We start from the raw sequence: 22,955 nt of genomic DNA, 5'->3' as shown, positions 1-22,955 counted from the left end.
GGCAGATTCTCCACATAGTCTGCCTGCTGCCCATGCTGCTGCCTCTGTATCATAGGGAGCAGCGCGGGGTGATAGGTGGCTCCCCAGCATGTTCTCCTTTTTAAATAACTGATTCATTATAAAGGTTAAAGACAATTTTATTGAGACCCACAAAACACAATGGAATTTCTAGACAGCAAGGTGATGGATGGAACAATTTAGGAACAATCCCAAATTGTATATAGGACTCTTCAATCTGATGCTGTGTAACAATCTGGATTAATTTGGAAAAAAGAGTGAATGTCTATTGTCCATTTTCTATCTTGAGTATGAGGGAAAATGAAGATAGGAAGATGAAAGGGAGAAAAAAATTGAGGAGATGCTACCCAAGAATAACTTTACTAATGATTCACACAATTGTTCATTTGGCCCTTAAGAGAATATCTTTTTTGCTGTACCTATTAACTTCTCTGGTTCATCATAACTCATTTTACTCAGACCTCATCAACATTGGGAGTTTAGGTCGAGTTTAATTGCATTAGGTTGAATTTCTAAACAATGAGACCACTCCAAAAGCCCATTCCATTGACTTTAAAGATTGCTAAAGTAGATTTCAGTACTCTTGCTTTCACAGGTGTAACACTCAACTCAACCTTGCATGGTTCACTTTACAGTAGTGCAACTGCAGTGCAGAGAAATTCGAAGTTCTTGGCCTCTGGGAGGTGCTGCATAGTGCCCTGCAGTGACTGCTCCAATCAGGACTTTCAACTCCGCTGCTTCCTAAGTGAACTGGAAAAAATCCTGGGAAAATTTTAATTTTAGTTCCTGTGTGGCCAGTCTGGTGAACAGACCTCAGAGTACATGGCACACCTTACCAAGAGTTCCCAGCATCAGAGATGAGCAACAACACAGAGCTTGCAGGAGACTGAATTATGGCATCCATCTGGTGGGGAGTTCCCTGTGAGCTGTGCACTTGAGCAGCTGCAGGGAGAAGAGATTCAGGTGCTGACCAGCGGATTAGCAGACCACCCACAGTTCCCACAGCCGCTAGCCTGTGTTTCTCCTGCTGGTGCACATCCTCACAAGTCTTGGTGCACATAAAATGCATTCCACACATGGATGGAAAAAAACAGAGGAAACACTGACCCCTAAGTGTGGGAGAAGTTCAGCCAGGGAAGAGAAGGCAAAGTACTGGGCCCTACGACGGGGGCGAGGGCAGGCGGCCCTGGACCTAGTCCGGGAATGGGGGCTGCACAGGCTGGGGGGGGACAAGGCTGGAGCGACGCGCTGTGGCTATTGCCTGGAGACTCGCAGCAGGAGCCAGCGCGAGGGGGCGTGGCCGAAGGGCGGGAGTAGGCGGAGTCAGGACACGGACGTGCCCAAGCGAAGTCTCGCGCGATCCTCTCCTAGCGCTCGCGGGAGGCCTGGCCCGCGGCCTCGGCGAAGAGGGGAGGGAGCGCCGCCCGCCAGGGAGCGCAGGTGAGTGACCCGCCCCCGCCCCCGCCCCCGCCGAGCGACAGACGCGGCCCCCGGCGCGCCGCCCTGACACCGCGGTGATGGGCAGGGCGCAACCGACAACACCCCCCGGCTGTGCAGCCCTCAGCACCTCCCCCCGTACCGTGCCCCCCGCCCCTCAGCACCTCCCCCCGTACCGTGCCCCCCGCCCCCTGCTGTGCCCCCCGCCCCTCAGCACCTCCCCCCGTACCGTGCCCCCCACCCCCTGCTGTGCCCCCCGCCCCTCAGCACCTCCCCCGCCCCCTGCTGTGCCCCCCCGCCCCTCAGCACCTCCCCCCGTACCGTGCCCCCCGCCCCCTGCTGTGCCCCCCGCCCCTCAGCACCTCCCCCCGTACTGTGCCCCCCACCCCCTGCTGTGCCCCCCGCCCCTCAGCACCTCCCCCGCCCCCTGCTGTGCCCCCCCGCCCCTCAGCACCTCCCCCGTACTGTGCCCCTCACCCCTCAGCACCTCCCCCCGTACCGTGCCCCCCGCCCCTCAGCACCTCCCCCCGTACTGTGCCCCCCACCCCCTGCTGTGCCCCCCGCCCCTCAGCACCTCCCCCGCCCCCTGCTGTGCCCCCCCGCCCCTCAGCACCTCCCCCGTACTGTGCCCCTCACCCCTCAGCACCTCCCCCCGTACCGTGCCCCCCGCCCCTCAGCACCTCCCCCCGTACTGTGCCCCCCACCCCCTGCTGTGCCCCCCGCCCCTCAGCACCTCCCCCGCCCCCTGCTGTGCCCCCCCGCCCCTCAGCACCTCCCCCGTACTGTGCCCCTCACCCCTCAGCACCTCCCCCGTACTGTGCCCCTCACCCCTCAGCACCTCCCCCGTACTGTGCCCCCCGCTCCTCAGCACCTCCCCCCACCCCCCGTATTGTGTCCCCCCGCCCCTCAGCACGTCCCCCCACCCCCTGTACTGTGCCCTCAGCACCTCCCCCTGTCCCCCTGCTGTGCCCCCCGCCCCTCAGCACCTCCCCCCTACCCCCTGTACTGTGCCCTCAGCACCTCCCCCTGTCCCCCTGCTGTGCCCCCCGCCCCTCAGCACCTCCCCCCCACCCCCTGTACTGTGCCCTCAGCACCTCCCCCGTCCCCCCGCTGTGCCCCCCCCGCCCCTCAGCACCTCCCCCCCACCCCCTGTACTGTGCCCTCAGCACCTCCCCCGTCCCCCTGCTGTGCCCCCCGCCCCTCAGCACCTCCCCCCCCACCCCCTGTACTGTGCCCTCAGCACCTCCCCTGTCCCCCTGCTGTGCCCCCCGCCCCTCAGCTCCTCCCCCCACGTCAATTGTTGTGCCCCCCATCTCATAGCACCTCCCCCCGCATCACCTGCTGTGCTCCCCGCCCCTCAGCACCTCCTCCCGTCCCACCTGCTGTGCCCCCTCTCCCTCAGCACCTTCTCCCCCGCTTCACCTGCTGTGTCCTCCCACCCCACGGCACTTCTCTCTGCGTAACCTGCTGTGCCCCCCCCACCTGCACTGCAGCACCTTTCTCTCCCACATAACCTGCTGTGCTCCCCCCCTACACCTTCCCTTGTAAACTGCTCTGTGGGGTCTGGAGTGGTGGCTCTGAACATTTCTATGGACAGGACAGCTCTGATCCCCATATTCCTATTTAGTCCTCCACTAGGGATGTTAAATTGAGGTTATTTTAGTCATTCAGTAGTTGATAGAATTTTTACCGATCACTTGATAGGGCAAGGCAGCCCTGCTCTGTCCTGGCTCATGCTGGGACTAAACTCTGCTGCAGCTCTGCAATTTAACGCTCCCCCGGCTCCTCCTACATGTTAAATTGCAGAGCCACAGCAAGGGTTGGTTCCCGACCTGACGTGAGCTGGGACTGAACCAGGCTGTCTGCCTGCACAGCTCCTAAAAAGCAATCCAGCTCAGACCCTGCAAAAATGGGAAGCACTGGGAATGGGCCTGTTTGCTAAGGGGCAGAGAGAGGTGGGACACAATACTCATATTTACCAGTGGGGAAGAGGGGTGTAAGCATAGCGGACAGCTGCACCAGTAAGAGAGTGGCAGGCTGAGGACAGAGCAGGTAAGTGGCTTCTCTGCCCCAAAACATTGCTGGGTGGGTGAAAAGCCCACCTCACAGACAGCCTGCTGGCCATTCATTTCATTTTCTGAAAACCAAAAATTAATTGAGTTAAGGACCTGAGCAAATCTTCTAGTTCTTAATAAATTATTCAGAACAATCAGCCACAGATTTTCATTGAATATTTTGAGGGAGAATTAGTTTGGCTCCTTCTCTCTTCAATGAAGCTGAAGCAACATGGTTGTCGTAGGAGTATTTTGTGACTTGACCAACAAGTCACAAAATTTTATTTTATTCCTGGAGAAGACGTACTTAAGTCTTTGGCTAAAAGATACATGAAGTGGGCAATGCAGCCGTATGTTAAGCATACTTTCATTTCTTATAAGTATTTTCTCATCTTTGCTACGGTTGTAGCACTGTCTCTGACAAAACTGCACACATGATAGTTGAGTTTTTGTTCACAGTTTATTATAGTTTCCACTGCCACTTCTTTTAAATAACCTGTTGTGTGGGCATTTCCAGATATCTCTGTTGCTTCTGAAAGATATGCAACCCCATCTTCTGTTGTCACACAAGCACATATCACTAGATCATTGTGTACATTGCTTTTCCCATCAAGGGTTAAATTGGCAAATTTCCCCTCAGTGTTTCCTGCATGCTGTTCGAGTTTCTTCTCATATATGGTATCTAGCAACCTTCCACCAATGTCTGCTCTACCAGGTCATCCCTACTGTAGGAAAGGATGGAGGCATAGAAAGAAACAGAGGAGGGGATTAAGAATGTTAAGAGGTAGGTAATTCACTAATCATGTAGTTAATAGAATTTTTATTGACTACACAATTCGACGATAAGGGAAGAAGTTGGATCCTTCAACCAGGGAGTATAGCCTGGTTGTAAGGATTCAACCTTGTCAATGTAAGTGTTGTGGTAATAATGTAGGGGAATGTAGGAAGCTGTGTGTATGCTGAAGAATGGCTTCCCTTTTCCTTTCCAGTCCACTCTAGGGATGTAATAGAGTAGTCGTGTAGTCAATTAGCTATCAACTACATGCAAAGCTGCAGCGGGGGACCTACCCTCACTGCGGCTCTGCATTTAAAATGTAGTAGGAAACAAATGGGCAGGACCAAAATTTGGTCCCAGACCCGGCATGAGCCATGACTGAGCTGGACTGCCTGCTTGCCCAGCTCTTACTACATTAAAAATGTAGAGCTGCAGGGGGGGTAGGTCCTGGACCTGATGCAAGCTGGTACTGAACTTGGCTTGCTCAATCCCACAGTGCCCTGAGTCCTGGATCTACCCCACTGCAGCTCTGCAGTTGAAATGTAGTAGGAGCCAGGCTGCCTGCTTGCCCAGCTCTTACATTTAAACTGCAGAGCTGCAGTGAGGGTAGTATGTGCCTGTCCCGGCTCAAGCTGGGACTGAGCACTTCTTCCCTTACCGTCTAATTGGGTAGTCAATAAAAATTCTATTGACTACATGATTAGTGAATTACCTACCTCTTAACATTCTTAATCCCCTCCTCTGTTTCTTTCTATGCCGCCATCCTTTCCTACATTAGGGATGTTAAATATCGATTAACTAAACTAGTTGATAAGGACTAGTGCATGTTCTGCCTTGGAAATGTACAAATGCTCCAGCAGGAGCATTTCAAAGTTGGAATGCTGTGTGGAGCCTGGCCAATGGGGAGTGCCCTGCTGACCCCAGACTCCATATGGCGCTTCCACTTTGAAATGTACAAGAGCCCCAGCTGGGGTTCTTGTACATTTCAAAGAGGAAGCACTGCTGCTGCGTCTCTACCCCATCCCATGAATCTAGGGGGAACTGGCTTTTAAGCCGGCTCCCTCCAGAACGCCTTTCTCATCCCCTCCGTGCTGCCTCTTTGTGATAGAGGCAGCAAGGGAGGGGAGTGGCTAGTCAACTAGTCAATTAGTTGCTTAAATCTTTGCTACATCCTTTCCTAACTATTGTCCTACATATTCCTACATGTTGTCTCTGTTTTTAAGACAATGTCTTAACTAACTCCTCTACGTGCTTGGCCCAGGTCCACCACCACATAAGCACAGAACAAAAACAATCCTATCCAGCCTTTGTCTGTCTTTGCACATGTTACTTTAGTGTTCTGAAAAACAGAAATTGAAAGCCCGGAACTTTCAAGAAGCAAGAACTAGCAGTTAGGCTAGACAGACTAAAGCCATTAATTCATTATTTTGAGACTGTAAGTATAGATGTCACATGTTTGTGATGATATGTAATTGTAATGTTTATTTTTGAATGAGAAATTTAGGTTTTTTTTTTTTAAATTAAAAAAATCAAATTTAAGTAAAAATTGGATTTTTTTTATTAAAAATCATTAATTTTGTATCTATCCATGTGCTAGTCAAGGGAGCATCCCAATGTATCAAGAAGTGTAAACTAGGGATGTTAAAAGAAGTTTATTTTTGTAAATGTGTATCAGAGGCAGTAGCGTGGAAGGGGGTAAGCGGCTCCATGGGAGTCAGCACATGAAGGGAGATGGCTTAAAAGCTGGCTCCCCACGTGCACTGGCTCCCAGTCTCCCTTTTATCCCCTCACTGCCTTAAGGCCCAGGATTTTTTAAACCTTTCCTCATAGGTCAAGTTTTCTAAACTTTTTCTCATTTTTGTTGATTTCTTCTGGACTCTCTCCAATTTCTTTACATCTTTCCTAAAATGTGACACCAAGAATTGGACACAGTACCACAGCTGATACCTCTCACCATCATGTAGGTCCACTCTATCACGTCCCCTGCTTTATGAAAATTGGCTTATGAATATGCATATCTCAAATATACTTCAGACAAAATGTAACAGTCTAATTCATGTAACAGTCAATTCAACTGCTTCATGCAACAGTCAATTCAACTGAATATATATATCCCACTTTTGTGCATGTATTAATCGTGTACGTGAAGTTAGAAATATGAAGTGTGAATCTGTTTATAGTTCTAAATGTGCTAATGAGTACTATTAGTAATACTTCAGGTACCTAATGACTCAGTACTCAAACCGATGATCTGTGAATGGTTGTGCTTGTCCTTTAAGCCCAAAATATGGTTTGTCCTAGAAAGACATGTGACCCTGCCATCTGGTACTAGAATCCATCTTGAACCTGGTATTATTCTGAAGGATTGAGGGATGCCGAACAAAGGGTTCCTGCCCTGGGTGAAATTCTATTTAAGCAATGGGAATCCATCAGCCCTTTGTCTTTAGTTGGCCTTTGAAACTGCTTAGCCCACCCTAAGAGGGTGTAAAGAACTGTGATTGGGTAAACATGGAACCTCTGAAAATCTCAGCAGTTACATGGTTTCCTGCAGCACAGGGCGGCAGCTGGTGTGAGCCAGGAACTGGCTTTTAAGTCAGCTTCTGGTGCACATTGGCTCCTGCCTGCTTCCCCACTCCCAGGGAGCTGCCTACAGATACAGAGGCAGCAGCTGCACGGTTCCGGCTCCTGGTACACACTGTCTGCCTCCCCGTGCTGTTGCCTCTGAATCAGAGGCAGCAGTGCAGAGTGTCAGCTGGCTCCCCAGGAGTGAGGCAGGAGCCTGTGTGTAACCATGTAAATTAACCAATAAGACCAAGCTTATTGGTTAACCGTTTACACTTTCACATTCCTGCTACATGCCCTCCAATCCTGATTCCTGCAGCCTCTCATACACCACAACTCTCTGCCCACACACTCAACCTTATAGTTACTTTTCTTACAAATACTGTCATATTGTAAAGCTCCTGCCCCAAATGCCCTGGAACCCTTAAAGGAGGGATTGTGAGAAATGTAAGTTACTTTCACCCATGGTAAACATACTCTCTATTACAAATCATTAATTAAAATATTGACTAGTGCCAAACTCAAAATTGACCCTTGTGGAACGCTACGAGATATACTCTCCCAACTTCCTAAAAACCATTGATAACTTTGAGTTGAGTCTTTCAAATAGTTTTACATCCACTTTCTAATTATCATCTAAACCATATTTCCTTAGTTTGCATATGAGAAGGTCATGTGGGACTTTGGATATGTCTACACAGCATAGAACCACCTATGGCTAGACCATGCCAGCTAACTCAGGCTCGTGAACCCTGGGTTGTAGAACTGTTTCATTTGGTTTCTGGACTCAGGAACACTCCTACCTCATGCGGTCTTACACAGCAATGAAACAGCCCCATAAGTCTTGTTGGCTGGCATGGGCCAACCCCAGGAGTACAGTTACTGTATAGACATACCCTGTATCAACAGCCTTACTAAAATCTAATTATATCACATCTACTCCACATTCACTGGGCAGTAACTTTGTCTGAAGGAAATTAAGTTGGATTAACATGATTTGTTCTTGACAACTCTGTGCTAGTTATTCCTTTTAAATCTATCTCCTCAGTGCTTTCAAATTGATTGTTTAATAATTTCATTTTCTTTCCATGTCTTAGAGTTAGGTTTACAGGTCTGTAATTCCCCCGAGCCTCTTTGTTCCACTTATTAAAATTAGGCACTATGTTTGCTCTTCTCCAATTCTCTGGGACCTCACCCATCCTCCATGAGTTCTTAAAGATAATTTCTAATGATTCTGAGATTGCTTCAGGTAGTTACTTAAGTACTCTAGGAAGAATTTCAACAGGCCCTGCCAACTTGAATATATCTAAATTACCTAACTAGTCTTTAACCTGCTCTTTCCATGTTTTGGCTTCTGTTCCTTTCTCCGTGTTGTTAATGTTAATTGTATTGAATGTCTCATTGGTACAATGTTTTCCTTTTTTTGCTTTTTCTTTAGAAATGGGTGTGCAGTCAGAAGATGTAGAGCTCTAATGTGGAGTTTGGGACAAAGTCAATAATGGCATCAGAACTTGGCAAAACAATCTCTGAGGCAAAGCTGGAAAGGCACAAGAACTTGTTCTTAAATTACCGAAATCTGCATCATTTTCCTTTGGAATTATTAAAAGATGAAGGTCTGCAGTACCTCGAGAGACTTTATATGAAAAGAAACTCCTTAACCACCCTGGTATGATAAGTTGTCTGACTTACTGTCTTTGTTCATGGTAGTTTGAATACATTCTGATTTGAAAGGTTTGATGAAGTGCATTTTTGTAGCCTGTTACTTGTCTTTCAGAAGGTCTTATCCTGAATGGTGCTGAACACCCTCTCAGGACCTTGCTCCATCATGAAGATTAAACATCACATTATGTCATTTATGTTGGAAATACAGATATCCCATGGATAAGGTTTTTGATGTGCTTCAGGTTTCTCAGTGTATGCACAGTGTCCCCAGCTATTTGATAGCATTATCATCAGCCAGGTGAAGAGCTGGTAGCCTGTGTTCAAAGTCATAGAATCATGGCATTGTAGGACTGGAAGGGTTCTCAAGATACCTCGTTCAGTCTCCTGCACTCATAGCAGGACTATTATAGACCATCCCTGACAGGGGTTTGTTGTACCTGTTCTTAAAAATCTCCAACAGTGGGAATTCCACAACTTCCCCATATCATTTATGCTAGTTCTTAAGCACCTCTACAGGCAGTTTTTCCTGTTGTCCAAACTAAACCTCGCTGCAATTTAAACACATTACTGCTTGTCCTAGCCTCTTAAGTTAAGAAGAACACTTTTCCCTCTCATTAACAACTTTTATGAATTAGAAAACTGTTGTTATGAAAGCCCCGCAAACCAGTGGATTTCAGGACTGTTTTTGTGTATTGCAGAATGGATGCAGATATAAATTTTGTGTCCATGCAGGACTCTACTTATCAGGTCTCACTGTTAGTCTTCTCTTCTTCAGACTAAATAAACCCAATTTTTCAGTCTTGCCTCAAATGCCATGTTTTCTAATAATCTGATAATTTTTTATGCTTCTCTCTGGACTTTCTCCATTTTGTATGCATCATTGCTAAATGTTGGCACCCAGAACTGGACACACAATTCCAGTTGAAGCCTAATCAATGTGCAGTAGAGGGAAGAATTAATTTTCATGTTTGCTTACTACACTCTTGCTAATTCATTCCAGGATGATGCTTGCTTTTTTGTAGTAGGAATTTTGCGTTTTCTCACATTTAGTTTGTGATCCACTATGACCCTCAGATCCTTTTATGCAGAACTTCTTCCTAGACAGTCATTTCACATTTTGAACTTTAATTTTGTCCTCCGAAGCACTTGCAACCCTCCCCGCTTGGTGTTATCCACAAACTTTATATGTATTCTTTATCTTATTATCTGAATAATTAATGAAGATACTGAACAGAACAGGACATAGAACTGATACCTGTGGAACGCTGCTCAATAAGCCCTCCAGCTTGGCTATGAACCACTGATAAGTACTCGGCAGGCACTCGTCAAGGTTACACAATACAGTCTGAAGTTGACTAAATCTACATTGCAGGTTGTTAGAGAAACCCATTTGAAGATATTGGCTGCAATATTGTCCATTTCAAAAGCACTTCAGGGATGAGCACAGTGGCCTTGTGAGGTCAAAACTTGGTGGGCAGATGGTTTTTATAGTAGCATTATGCAGGGGAAATAGTTTTTAGCATATCTTGGAAAAGCTTTACTGCAGGAACCATTGATTACAATAGTCTGCTATGAGTTTCATATCATTCAGTGTCATCTTAATTTTTTAGAAGACCTGAACTTGTTAACTTCAATAGATGCGGTTGGCATAGATACACTTGCACAAGTGTGTTCCTAGTATTGGTGGAACAACTGAACCTTGAGGAAGACTGTTAATCTGACACAACTAGAAACTCAGATGGTTACCTACGTGTGATTTTTTGGAGGGAGAGGTCTGTTACTTTGACCATCCAATGCGAGGCAATTCAAGAGAGCTTACGCAAAATATCTTGGTGCAAAACTGTGGCAAAAGTAGTGGTCAAATCCAGGAAGATAGCTCCTGTCTTTTGATTTTGTTGAAAATTATTTTTGAGAATGTGGTCAAAGCCAAGACTTCATCACAGGTGCCAAATACTTTTCCAAACTATGCCTGTTCAACCCCTAAACATCATCCAGCTCTGGAGTGATTGGTTTAAAATCAAATACTGTACTCAAAAACCTTGGAACACACTGAGAGCAAGACTATTGGGTGGTAACTCCCCCGCATCCTTGCCCAGGAATTGAATGCATAGATTACCAAGTGCATTTTATACCCTCTGTTATATTCAGCCTTTTATGTTCTTTGTTTGCCACTCAGCATCAGTGTGATTTTTTTTTTTTAAGGCTTACAGATTTTGCTCAAAAATCTAATGTTCCCTCTTCCTATTTATTGTTTGTTAAAACTCCCCTGACAAGTGTCACACATGGAAGTCTGATCTACCTTCTTTGGTCATCTAAACAGTATTTTCTTTGCTAGGTGTCCCATTGAAAAGGCAGTAAGTATCAGTCTTAAGCTGTGATCCTGAGCTCTCCTTTGCGGCTGGAAGAACCTGTGGGTATTGGCTACCACATGTCTAAAAAATGGCGAAATGTGTGGGCTAACTTGAACATCTATTTAAAATCTCCCCCCACAAAACTCAATCCTAGATTCTAGCCCTTCCCTGCAAATCATTGTGAACCAGCACTGACCAATTATTCAGTATGATATCTTCTCCCAGCAAGATATTGGTTATTGTGCAGTTGCTTTCTGAAACACATTTCCCTTTTCCTAATTATTAAATTGAATTACATTTATGTTGCAGGCTTTTAGTTGATATTTGTTGAAACAGCGGTGTAGAATCTGTTTACAGTCACATTATGAACAGAATAGAAGTTAAGTGCCATGATAAACTTAAATTTGTTTGAAGAGGGTGGAGTAATAGCCTATCATTGCTTATATACTCAATAATATGTGCAAGATTTCTCCTTTGAGCTTTAAAATTCCTATTCATTACCTCATTCTTGTAAGGATTTAAGAGTACAACTGTTTAAATGGTTTACCAATAAGCATCAGCTTATCGGTTTTATATTATGGTTATGCGCCTGCTCCTGGCCCTGCTCCCGGGAAGCCAGCTGCTGTCCTGTGTTGTAGACTCTGCAGTATAAAGCAGGGTTACTCAACTTTGGAAGCCCCAGGGGCTACCGTGATACTTAAAGCACATACCGAGGGCCACAATTTAAGTGTGGTTGTATGTACATGTAAATATATATGCAAATAGCTTCTTTCACACTGATGGGCATGAATACAAAGATTAAGGCAAGACTACACCACACGCAGACCCCATTTAATTCAGTTCTGATGCTATTAATAAAATGCAATATTTACCTGATTTCCACCCATATGACAGTACTTTTAATGATCAATGACTGTCCAGGCATTGAGCTACTAAAATGCAAATCAACAGAAGACCATTATATTGACTCGCCATTATAGATCGTGTTCCTAGTGGAGGCCATATTCAAAGGATCCCACCTGTCAGCCATGTGTTGAGCCCCGCGTAAACCCAAACTGCACCATGGACCGCAAACAAGCAGACCACGGGCCATGTGTTGAATAGCTGTGGTATAAAGCTTACACTGCAGACCCCGCAGTGAAGCCAGCTCCCCAAGAGCAGGGTTGGCAGCTGGGAGCTGGTGTGCTGTATGAGAGCCCACAGAGTGAGGTGGCAGCTGGCTCCCGAAAAGCTAAGCTGGCAGCTGGAGACAGTATGTGCTGGGAACCAGCTTATACTATAAGCTTTATACCGCAGAACCTGTAGCATGTGTAACTACTAGGATTTTTAACAGTTACATAGTTACATTTTAACCATTTTTTTTAACATCCCTACTTTCCCATATTTGATCCTCTGTTTGTTTGTTTGTTTGTTTGTTTTGTTGATCCACACATTTTGTGTTTAAAGCTGTTTCACGTTGTGAAGAAAAGTTATTATGTAATTTTTTTCTGGGGGGGTGGAGGGTGTGAATAGAAAATACTACATTAATATAGATAAACCAGAAGTATTTGTTAGACTAAATAGTTTTGGGCAAGAATTCATTAACATTGATCGATTCTAGAGTTAGGTTTAAATCGAAAATTTTTTCCATTAGAACATAAAGCCATTTTTTTTAAGTCTCGCCTTAGTTTTTGCATGTATTTGGTTAACACTGAGGAAAAATATAAAAGGAAAACACATCATTCAAAAACCTTTCTATGCTACATTAGCAAGTTGCATGACTATTATGTGAAAAATGAATGTATTGTAATACAGACTTTCCAGCAGGTGGCAACCATTGCTTAGCTATTTCTTATTTTCTTCTGTGGGTTGTGACACTTTCATTTAGAAAATCAATTCAGTTGTGGAGTTGCTGGTTGCTGTTTCGTAGTTAAGACTGAGTTGAGGGGTTTGCTCTTAAATCACGGATGTTCAACATCATTGTTATGTATGAGAAACATACACATTTTGCCTATCTTACACAATTTTTCTGGTATCTGACTGAAGTCATTTGCATAACTCAAGCAATTCAAAACCGCCAATTTCTGGCCATGCTAGCCAGCTGAGTTTTTCCCTGTTATAAGAGGCTTTCAAATAGCATAAAACCATTGGTTACCTTCCACACCAATTTCCCTTACTTCTGGGGTATCTTGAATGTGAAGAGGAAAAGGGACCCCATGCAACCAATGGGCAGTAAGCCACTGGTATGAATTTGGGCAACTTCTGTTCCAACTAGCTCAGAATCTCAGAGTTGTAGCTATTGCCTTCACTACCCTTTGCTGACTAGGGCGCATGTTAGTTTTTAAAATAACAGATCTCTAACTTTTATTTTTCAGCCAGAAAACCTTGCACAGAAGCTTCCAAATCTTGTGGAATTGTAAGTGTTGGAGTTTTGACTATTTTTATTCTGATAATCCATGTCCATTTATTATTGTTTAAATAAGAATGTTGTGTTTTTATATAATATTCTTTTTTAGTATAATGTGTTTTTCCCTTTGGTAATAAAATGAGGTACTTTGGCTTCTGGCTATATTGAGGCCCCTGCTAAAATTCCTTTCTGTGTCATAATTTCTTGTTAAGATTGTATTATGAGGGAATGTTGATGTCCTCCACCTCATGTGGTAAGAAAGGGGTCTGTACTAGTTGTCGTACCAGGCCTGTGCACCTTGGCACAGCTGGGGGGAGGCTTCACATTTGTTGTCCTTGGTGATTAGATGTACCCCATTTGATTAGTGGATGTACAATATCTTTTTGAGACCTACATTTGATGTAGTTCATCAAACAACCATTGTGTCTTTAGAACTGGAATTTAAATATGCTTGTCTCCTTACCTGCCTTACTACTTTATAACAGGTATGACTTGATCTTACTGAAGAGTTTGTTAGTGCAATGTGTTTTTTGAAATACATATTGTAAATTCAAACTTCAAGGAAGCATTGAGTGTTTGAGCAATATAAATTATCTGTCTGAGCTTGTCTTCTCAATTTGGCTGTTGAAACTTGCTAGGACTCATGTCCACAGCATATTTTAACTGTTTCGTAGGTCATTGCAGTCTCCCGCTTGTTGAAGACAATTTTGCCTCCTTTTGCCCTATATTTTGGGTTTACATACACTGAAACAGTGAAACACCTTTCTTGTATTGGATGTATTTTACAGTTACATTTTGCCACTAGGCATCAGAAACTTTGTGTTACCTGATGATGCCTTTAGAAGAGCCAGCTTAAAATTGTTCAGAGGAGGTTATTTTTAGCTTCAGCAAATAAGCAAAATAAGTCTATTTAATAAATATGTATGTATTGATTTAATTACCACCTGCCTATCAAGCTTTGTTGTACTACCTTTATCCCATGTATTTGGTATGTAGGTGATGGCAATTTTTCTGCAACTTCTATAGTACCAATACAATAATTTAAATAGTAGCTGAGACAATAATTGGTTTGTGGCTAGAAGAGAAAATATAGAAAAAGGAGACAATAAAGTATATAGATTATATTTTAAAAAGAATAATTTGACAGTAGGTTCATGTTTAAAATACATATTTGTTACTGCAAATATACCTCCTTTAGTTTTAGAGTACAGGCAGTCCCCGAGTTACACGGATCCGACTTATGTCGGATCCACAGTTACAAACGGGGCCCTCCCTCCCCCTGGTCTCCAGCAGACCAGGGGGACAGGGAGCAAAGCGGTGGAACACGTGGGCAGCGGACAGCCCAGGCGCGTCTGGGCTGTCCGCTGCCCGCGTGCTCCACTGCTTTGCTCTGCTTTGCTCCCCGTCCCCCTGGTCTGCAGACCAGGGGGACGGGGAGCAAAGCGGCGGAACACATGGGCAGCGGACAGCCCAGATGCGTCTGGGCTGTCCGCTGCCCGCGTGCTCCGCGGCTTTGCTCTGCTTTGCTCCCCGTCCCCCTGGTCTACAGACCAGGGGGACGGGGAGCAAAGCGGCGGAACATGCGGGTAGCCCCCTCGGGCTCCGCGGCTTTGCTCTGCTTTGCTCCCCGTCCCCCTGGTCTGCAGACCAGGGGGACGGGGAGCAAAGTGGCGGAACACGCGGGCAGCGGACAGCCCAGACGCATCTGGGCTGTCCGCTGCCCGTGTGTTCCGCAGCTTTGCTCTGCTTTGCTCCCCGTCCCCCTGGTCTGCAGACCAGGGGGACGGGGAGCAAAGCAGAGCAAAGCCATGGAGCCCGAGGGCAGCAGGACAGCCACGGCGCGTCTGGGCTGTCCCGCTGCCCCCGTGCTCCGTGGCTTTGCTCCGGACGCCTGTGGTACAGCAGCTGGGGCGCTGCTAGTTGGTCCCGTAGCGCCGCTCCTCGGCGCTACTGGACCAACCCAGCAGCACCCCAGCTGCTCTGCCCCAGGCGTCCTGATTCAGCCACTGCTGGTCAGTTTCAGCAGCGGCTGAATCAGGACGCCTGGGGCAGAGCAGCTTGGGTGCTGCTGGGTTGGTCCAATAGCGCTGAGGAGCGGCCGCGCTACTGGACCAACCCAGCAGAACTCCAGCTGCTCTGCCCCAGGTGTCCCCAAGTCAGCCGCTGCTGAAACTGACCAGTGCTGACTACAGGAAGCCCCTGCCCCGGGCTTCCTGGAATCAGCCGCTGATCAATTTCAGCAGCAGCTGACTTGGGGATGCCTGGGGTTCTTAAGTTGAATCTGTATGTAAGTCAGAACTGGCGTCCAGATTCAGCCGCTGTTGAAACTGATCAGTTTCAGCAGCGGCTGAATCTGGACGCCAGTTCCGACTTACATACAGATTCAACTTAAGAACAAACCTACAGTCCCTATCTTGTACGTAACCCGGGGACTGCCTGTAGTGTTTCCTAAACTTTTGAAAGCTGAAATCCCCTTAAAGATAATGAAATGGAATATATCCCCCTGGCAATACCACTATATATTTTTAAAGATCTACTCATATTAGGGTATGTCTACACTGCATGCTTATTTAGAAATAATCTATTCCTGAAGAAATACTCTGAAATAGCTTATTTTGAAATAACACGTTTACACTACAGGGAAACCTCAAAATTAGTCAGAGGCAGGCTTCCCTAATATGGACGTGCTACCTCAATTTAGAGCCACAGGAGGCACTGGGGAATAATTACTTTGAGTGTCTCTGGGGAGGAGCTATTTTGAAATAGTAGCAGTGGAGCGTCCACACTACTGCTATTCTAAAATAGCTATTTCATAATAGGTGTTATTCCTCAGAGTTTACAGAAGACAGAATAAGCTGTCCATTGTTTTGAATTTATTTCAAAATAATGGAATTTCTGTGTAGATGCTTGTGGTGTTATTTCGGAATGATGGCCGTTATTCTGAAATAATGCTGCTATGTGTAGTTATTTTTCATTTTTCTCACTAGGGTGCAGCCCTCACAAGGGGAACTTTTTTGTGTAGACTAAGGTAACTGTATTTTAAATATTGGTTGCTTGCTTACAAACTTAAGTCTTTCTGTTTTCAAGCAGAACGTAACAGTTTAAAAGATGCATTTTAACCTGTTCTTAAATTACAGTAATTGTGGGTGTTCACCACCAGGGAGTGCTAAATGCACTTTATCAACTTTAAAATAGCTACTGAGATTTGTCTGGACTTGTCACTGTAATTACTGGTTGACGATTGCCTTCATAAAATTTATTTTAATACTTTACATTTAAAAAAATTACATTACCATGACAAGTAAATTCTGTATGCTTATGAAACTCTACATAGTTGTACACAGCAAGGATGTAAAAATTCATTTAAAAATATAACTGTAGCTATTCAAAATCCTAGCCATTATATGGCTACACACGCTGCAGACTTTGTAGTATATAAGCTTTATACTGCAGTGCCCACAGCCAGGCCAGTTCTCCAAGAGCGGGACTGCCAGGGGCTGATGGCCCCACTCCTGGGGAGGCTGTGCTGCTGGCTTTCTTATACTGCAGAGCCTGCAGTGAAGCCGCAGCTCCTACTGGTTCTGCTACCAGGGAGTGAGTGTGCAATCATAATGGAAACTGATAAGCTGATGCTTATCGGTTAATTGTTTAAGTGGTTACACTTTTACTTCCCTAGTACACAGCAGGAGAGGACATATGACAGAATTGAGTGCAATCTGTTGACACGTGATTTATTTTTTTCTATGTTTGGAATTTTTGTTGTTATGAAGTAAAAATTGTAAATAGTTGGAAATGAAATGGTTGTGAATAGTGTTCTTGTGCAAGATGTTTGAGTGTTTATAATAATCAGCTAACCATTGTTGACTTGAATTTTTGTTCCTGATTTAAATGGGTTATAAGTGAAACCTTTGAGTATGCTAATTAGTGCTGTACAATTTACTGTGCTGTATAATGTCATGGTCAGAAAGAGAAATGACTGTGCGGGTGTTTTTCCTTTCCAATTTCAGATTGAACATTTTGCCAACTGATTATCTAACCGAAGTCCTTTAGGGTAACAGGTGGTGTTATTTGTTCTTTTCCCCCCAGGTATCTTCATTCAAATAACATAGTTGTTGTACCTGAAGGTAAGTGCCCTACTAGCATCAAATAAAGTGTCAGAAACAATATTTTATTCAGTAAAAAGGCCTGTTTCCATTGTGTTCCCGTGACGTTCTAAAGCGATCCACTGAAATACACCATTATAATCCTTAGAATTAGGGATGTAAGAAACTAGTTGACTATCCAATGAGCATATGGTTATCGGATAGTTGACTCTATTAGTTGCTTAAAAACTGGGTCCCCCCCCAGCACTGTCTCCATGGGCGGGGGAGGTCTTGCTACATTTCAAAAGCAAAGTGCATGGGAAGCACAGGGCTAGCGGAGGACTCAAGCAATGTCCAAGAGGAGTTTTTGTACATTTCAAAAGCAAAGTGGAGCATGGGACCAGCAGGGGCAGCTTGAGTCCCCTGCTGGTCTGTGCTCCCCACACTCGCTTTGCTTTTGAAATATACAAGAGCTTTGTGGAGACTCTTGTACATTTCAAAAGTAGGGAGCGTGGGGTCCCATGGCACCGTATTCTCTGCGGTGCTTCCACCTTGGAAAGGTTGCAAGAGACAATAGGGCTCTTGATACATTTCAAAGGCGGAAGTGCCCTTATCAACCAATCAAATGGTCTATGCAAGTTGTATCGACTATTAAATTTGTTGATTAATCTAAATTTAACATCCTTACGTAGAATGTTGATATACTTGCTTGTACTATGTTCAAGTATTTTATTAAACTTTCAGGTGAACCTACATGATATTGGCTCTATTCCCATTACAAGAAGTAAAAATTCTAAATGACACATATCAGTTAAACAACTCTTCAGGATCATTCCTGCTTGCTAAGCCAATTATTACATACGGTACTTTTGTTTTACACAGTCATGATAAGTAGTTTGAAACCTAAAGAATCAATAATTACATTGGCCTCTCTATTGCTTATATTTTATTGTGGAGTAAAATGTCCTACCTTCAGAAAAGAAAGATTTAAAGTCTGGGGCAGGTAAATTGGACACAGGTGATGACAAAGGAAAGTAAAAAGTAATTTCATGGGAGAATCGTGGTTGGAAAAATATCAAAATCTGTAATGTTTTATGTGTGATTTATTTTTTCATTTCTGTTCTTCCAATACTGCTTGGTATCAATAGAAGTGCTTACAAATACTTAGCTCCCCTGGCATTCAGTTTTGAGACCAATGGTTTTAATACCTCACAGTCTGTTCAGAGATAGACTCTAATTATCTCACCAATTACAAAGATAGCTTCCCCAATTATCACCCCCTAATATCATTACCTCACAGAAACTTCCCCTATTATCACCCCTAATGTCATTACCTCACAGACACTAACCTTCCCCCCCCCCCCCACCCCCACTCTGTTCTAAAATTTGATTTGTCAATTTCACATGCGTTCATTTTTTTTATTGTATCATTTTGGTATATATGGTTGTGCCAATTTTCTTCTACAAATTGACCTGAGGAAGTGGGTCTGGCCCATGAAAGCTCATCACCTAATAAAGCATCTTGTTAGTCTTTAAAGTGCTACATAGTTCTATCTTTTGTTGTAGCTAGACCAGACTAACACGGCTGCATCTCTATTACTGTTCAGAGATAGGTATTAGATATTGAGGCCTTTTATCATCACATAGTCCTATTAAGGTTTTAACATTACTCCTGGATCACACTTACTTTTTTGTGTTTCTATTCTCTCATTAGCTATTGGCTCCTTGGTTAAACTGCAGTTTCTGGACTTAAGTGACAATGCTCTTGAAATTGTGTGCCCTGAGATTGGCCGCCTGAGGTCTTTACGTCACCTTCGATTGGCCAACAACCAACTGAAATACTTACCTGCAGGTGAGGGATTCAAAGCAATGACAAATGGAGCTACCCTACTGTTAAATTTGTGCATGTATCTACCATGTGCACTTCAATTTTGTGATTTTAAAAAAAAGGTTGATGCAAGTAAATTTTAGAGCAGAATGGGCAGGGGGACTATTATCCACAGTTTTGTATAGTGCCAAACATATTCTTCATTTAACAAATGATAATAGTAATTTTCCCAGTAACATGCTCTTTATAAAGGTGGTCATCAGATTGAAAAAAGAATCCTTCATACATTTTTCTTACGAATTTTCTGTGATATTTTTTGCTATTGTATCAACATTTGAAGCTTCTTGAAGGAGATAAAAAACACTAACATCAAGTTTCACTTGGGGAAAATTTCTTGAATTCCAGTTTTGTATCATTTAAATCAGGGGTGGGGAATCTAAGGCGTTGGGGCCGGATGAGCCTGCACTGGTGCTCTGGTCCCCGCTGCCCTCCTGCAGGGCTGGAGCACATAAAATCTACTAGCCAGGGTCCCCTGGCCCCTAGGCTCTGGTGTACAAGGGGATGAGGGGAATACGGGGAGTGTCTTTCTCCTTCTCAGTTGGAGGTCACCTTAGCGAGGGTCGGATTTTTTTGCTTTTCACTTTTGTGCATCACCCGACCCAAAAAAGGTTCCCTGTCCCTGATTTAAGTGATGTAGCTCTTCTCTTATTCCTCTGTCCCAGGTCTTCCATGTCTATGTTCCCTAAAGAGACACCCATCATGTATATTTGTCTGTAGTTCATTAACCTCACTGTGACATTAGATGACAAATTTTGATATAATTACATAATTAAAAAAGCAGGTATTATCCAAAAAAATCTGATGTAGTGTTAGAAAAAAATTGACCCTTGACAGTTTCAGTCGCTTGATTATTGTTTCTTGTTTATCAAAGCATTTAAAAGTAACTTTTCCCAAAATGAGGCTCAGTTTTCTTGTCAAGTTGTTGAGGTTTTTTTAACACCTTGCGTTGGCCTTTAACGTATGTTGATCTGTACAGAACATAGTATCAAGTCAGCATTTCAAAAATGCTTTCCTTAATCTAATAGAATTAGGTTTTGCCTGGCATTTTAACTTAATTTTGAACTTGTCCTTCATTTGCTTGCACAACAATTTTGCATTTTTTAGAAAGATGCAAACATCTTTCTCAAAGTTTCTTAAAGTTTTGAGCACAGAAACTGAACTGTCCTTTCCCTCAGCTGTAACAAAGTAAGCTTTACAGACTAAGGCAGAGAAGTGATGGTGATGAGACATTATAAACGTACACAACTGTGTAAATACCCTGGAATGACACTACATAAACTTGTAAACATTGTGACACAAAACAAGTAATATTTTCATCAGCTTTCACGTAGATGCTTCTCTTTTTTGAGTTTGCATAAGTATGCTTGTGTTCCTTATAGATAACTTACCGTGTGGTGTCCTACCATGAAAGAAAGATTTGTTCAAAGAAAAATTCATACATTTCCTGCAAAACTTGATATACAAACTTAAAAAGACTCCAGAAGAGGAGACTTTGAAAAGGATAATTTACATTACTGAAGGGCTGATTGTGTCTAGCATGTTTGATTAGGAACTAGTGTTACTATATATGCAAGCTGCATTTATTTCTTTGTGAAAGATATGAAATTTTGGGTGTTAAGATTCCTTATTCTGTGCACTCAAAGCCTTGGGTACTTGAAAATTTAAGATGCACAATATCCTGTTTCTATGGAATAAGATCCAGCAGCATCTAGGTGGTGGTGTGGTGCTGGTGTAAGGTTTGGGTATACATACAACTTACTACTAACCTTACTAACCTCTTCCTTTTCAAAATGCGGTCTGGATTGCTGAACAATATGCTGCATGTGCATTATCAGTCTATGTAAAATTCATCTTTCATTTCTGTGAAGAGTTTGCTACTCTTCTGCATTGACTGTTTCCTGCCCATAATGCTTCCTGGAGAGAAGAGGGGACTTTGAATAGATTTTGTCTTGACATTACAAAGATTGTGAATATTTTATTCAAAGTTCAGCAGTGAAGATTAATTTAATGCAATACTGGGATTTTAAAAACTAGAGGAAATAAAGATTCTAAGGGAGAATGACAAAGTTTTGGTAACTGTCTGGAAATGGTCTAGTCTCTTTAGTTACTTTGGGGTAGTGTGTGAACCTCATAGTGAACTGTTATACAGTATACTGGAAAACTAGCAGAATTACTAAAATGGATGAAGTGGAGCTCTAACTTCATGGTACAGGTTGGATCTCCCTTGTCCTGCACCATCGGGACCTGACCCATCCCGAATGAGGGAATTTGTCTGATCAGGGGATGTCCCTAGCCACTGACCTCCCAGGATGCTCCCTTTCCCTGCGGCAGGCTCCGCTTCAGCCCCTCTGCCACTGGGCTACAGACTGCAGGGCTTGGACTTGAGTTCCGGCCCACTGGGGCTCCTCGGAGCAGATCTCCCCAGCCACCATGGCCTCCCTTCTCCCCTGCCCAACCAGGAATCCATGGGGATGAGGCTTGCTGGCTGCCCCTCTTCTGCCCTGCTCCACCATGAATCCCTGGGAATGAGGCTTGCCGGTTGGCTTGTTTCTGCCGCACTCCACCGTGAATCCCCGGGGTTGGGGCTTGCTGGCTGGCCTGCTTCTGGCATGCTCTGACAGGGATCCCAACAACGGGAGTTGCTGGCTACCCTGCTTTTGCTGCTGGCAGCTCCGCCCAGTCAGGGTTCCTTGGGGATGGGGCTCACTGGTCCTGCTGGACAGGGCTCCCCAAGGACGAGGCTCATAGCCAGGTTGCACTCCCAGGTCCCAGGGCTCTCTGGTCCCGCAACATCCATTGTCCTGCTGGACCATGGATGGTGCCGGACCAGAGAGTCCTGGATTTCAGAGGTTCAACCTGCAGCGTAAAACACTTTTATTGTTTCAATGTTTTTAGCCAACTGCCTCTCTCTTTATCTGGATAGTATGCTGCTGCTGGGCAAGGACAGCTGCTTCTTCCCTCCTTTTGGTAATCATAGGGTGTTACATAATAACCATTCAAATTACGTAGTTGGTGGAATTGAAAAACCTATTATTTAAAATACAGCTTGTTAGAAATAAACAAATGGCTTGTAAGTACTTGAGATAGTAAATTGTTTAAGTCACGTGTCAGCCCTCGTACTCGTTTTTTTTTTTTTTAAATCTTGACTTAGTCCCAAGTAACCATGGATTTGCTTGCCATTTGTACATATCGCACAAGCAATTCACAACTGGTAGTAAAGACTGTGACTAGAATAGTAGAAAGCATTATAGGTCACAAGCAGTGTTTCCTATAATCTTTTCCATTCATGTGTGGATTTTTTTTCATACGTGTGCAGAATAATTATGTGCAAATGTGCACCACCAATGTGTGAATGTGTACCGCCAAAGAGATGCAAAACCTAGCTGTGTGAGGAGCTCTGAGCTGAGCCTGGGGCAGACCGTTGGGATGGAGGAAGGGTTCTAGGTGCAGGCTGTTGGAGGGTGTTTGGATGCAGGCATGCTTGGGGCTAGGATAGGGATTAAGGGTGCCGGAGGGGGTTCATGATAGGTAGGGTTTCAGGAAGTGGGCTCCAGCTGAGCACTGCTTACCTCAGATGGCTCCTGGTTGGTGGTGCAAGGCAGGTTCACCCCTGCCCTGGCCCTGCACCACTCCTGAAAGCAGCCAGCAAACTCCCTCCATCCCAAGCTGTGTTGTGCCTCCCTCCCCCTCCCCTGTTCTGTGGAAAAAGAATACAAAGTGGGGAGGGGGGGCATTTTGAC

At 44.5% G+C, this 22,955-nt stretch overlaps 1 protein-coding gene across 5 annotated transcripts in view; it reads left to right on the top strand.

Annotated features, from left to right (window-relative positions):
• The first annotated feature begins 1,296 nt into the window (after positions 1 to 1,296).
• Positions 1,297 to 22,955, top strand: part of LRRC28 (leucine rich repeat containing 28) — a 90,644-nt gene continuing 68,985 nt past the window's right edge. For 2 of the 5 annotated variants that reach the window (XM_075896967.1, XM_075896965.1), the window contains exons 1-5: positions 1,297 to 1,458; positions 8,285 to 8,512; positions 13,214 to 13,254; positions 17,332 to 17,369; positions 19,042 to 19,179. In XM_075896967.1, the coding sequence (XP_075753082.1) occupies positions 8,345 to 8,512; positions 13,214 to 13,254; positions 17,332 to 17,369; positions 19,042 to 19,179 (385 nt within the window). In that variant the 5' untranslated portion in view covers positions 1,297 to 1,458; positions 8,285 to 8,344. Of the gene's footprint in view, positions 1,459 to 4,224; positions 4,294 to 8,284; positions 8,513 to 13,213; positions 13,255 to 16,254; positions 16,274 to 17,331; positions 17,370 to 19,041; positions 19,180 to 22,955 lie in introns of those variants that run through there. The other 3 variants (XM_075896966.1, XM_075896969.1, XM_075896968.1) reach the window with 3 other exon arrangements.

The sequence above is a fragment of the Pelodiscus sinensis genome, chromosome 14 (genome assembly GCF_049634645.1).
Source record: "Pelodiscus sinensis isolate JC-2024 chromosome 14, ASM4963464v1, whole genome shotgun sequence".
NCBI classification, from domain to species: Eukaryota; Metazoa; Chordata; order Testudines; family Trionychidae; genus Pelodiscus; species Pelodiscus sinensis.
This window is presented reverse-complemented; position numbering and strand designations above follow the sequence as displayed.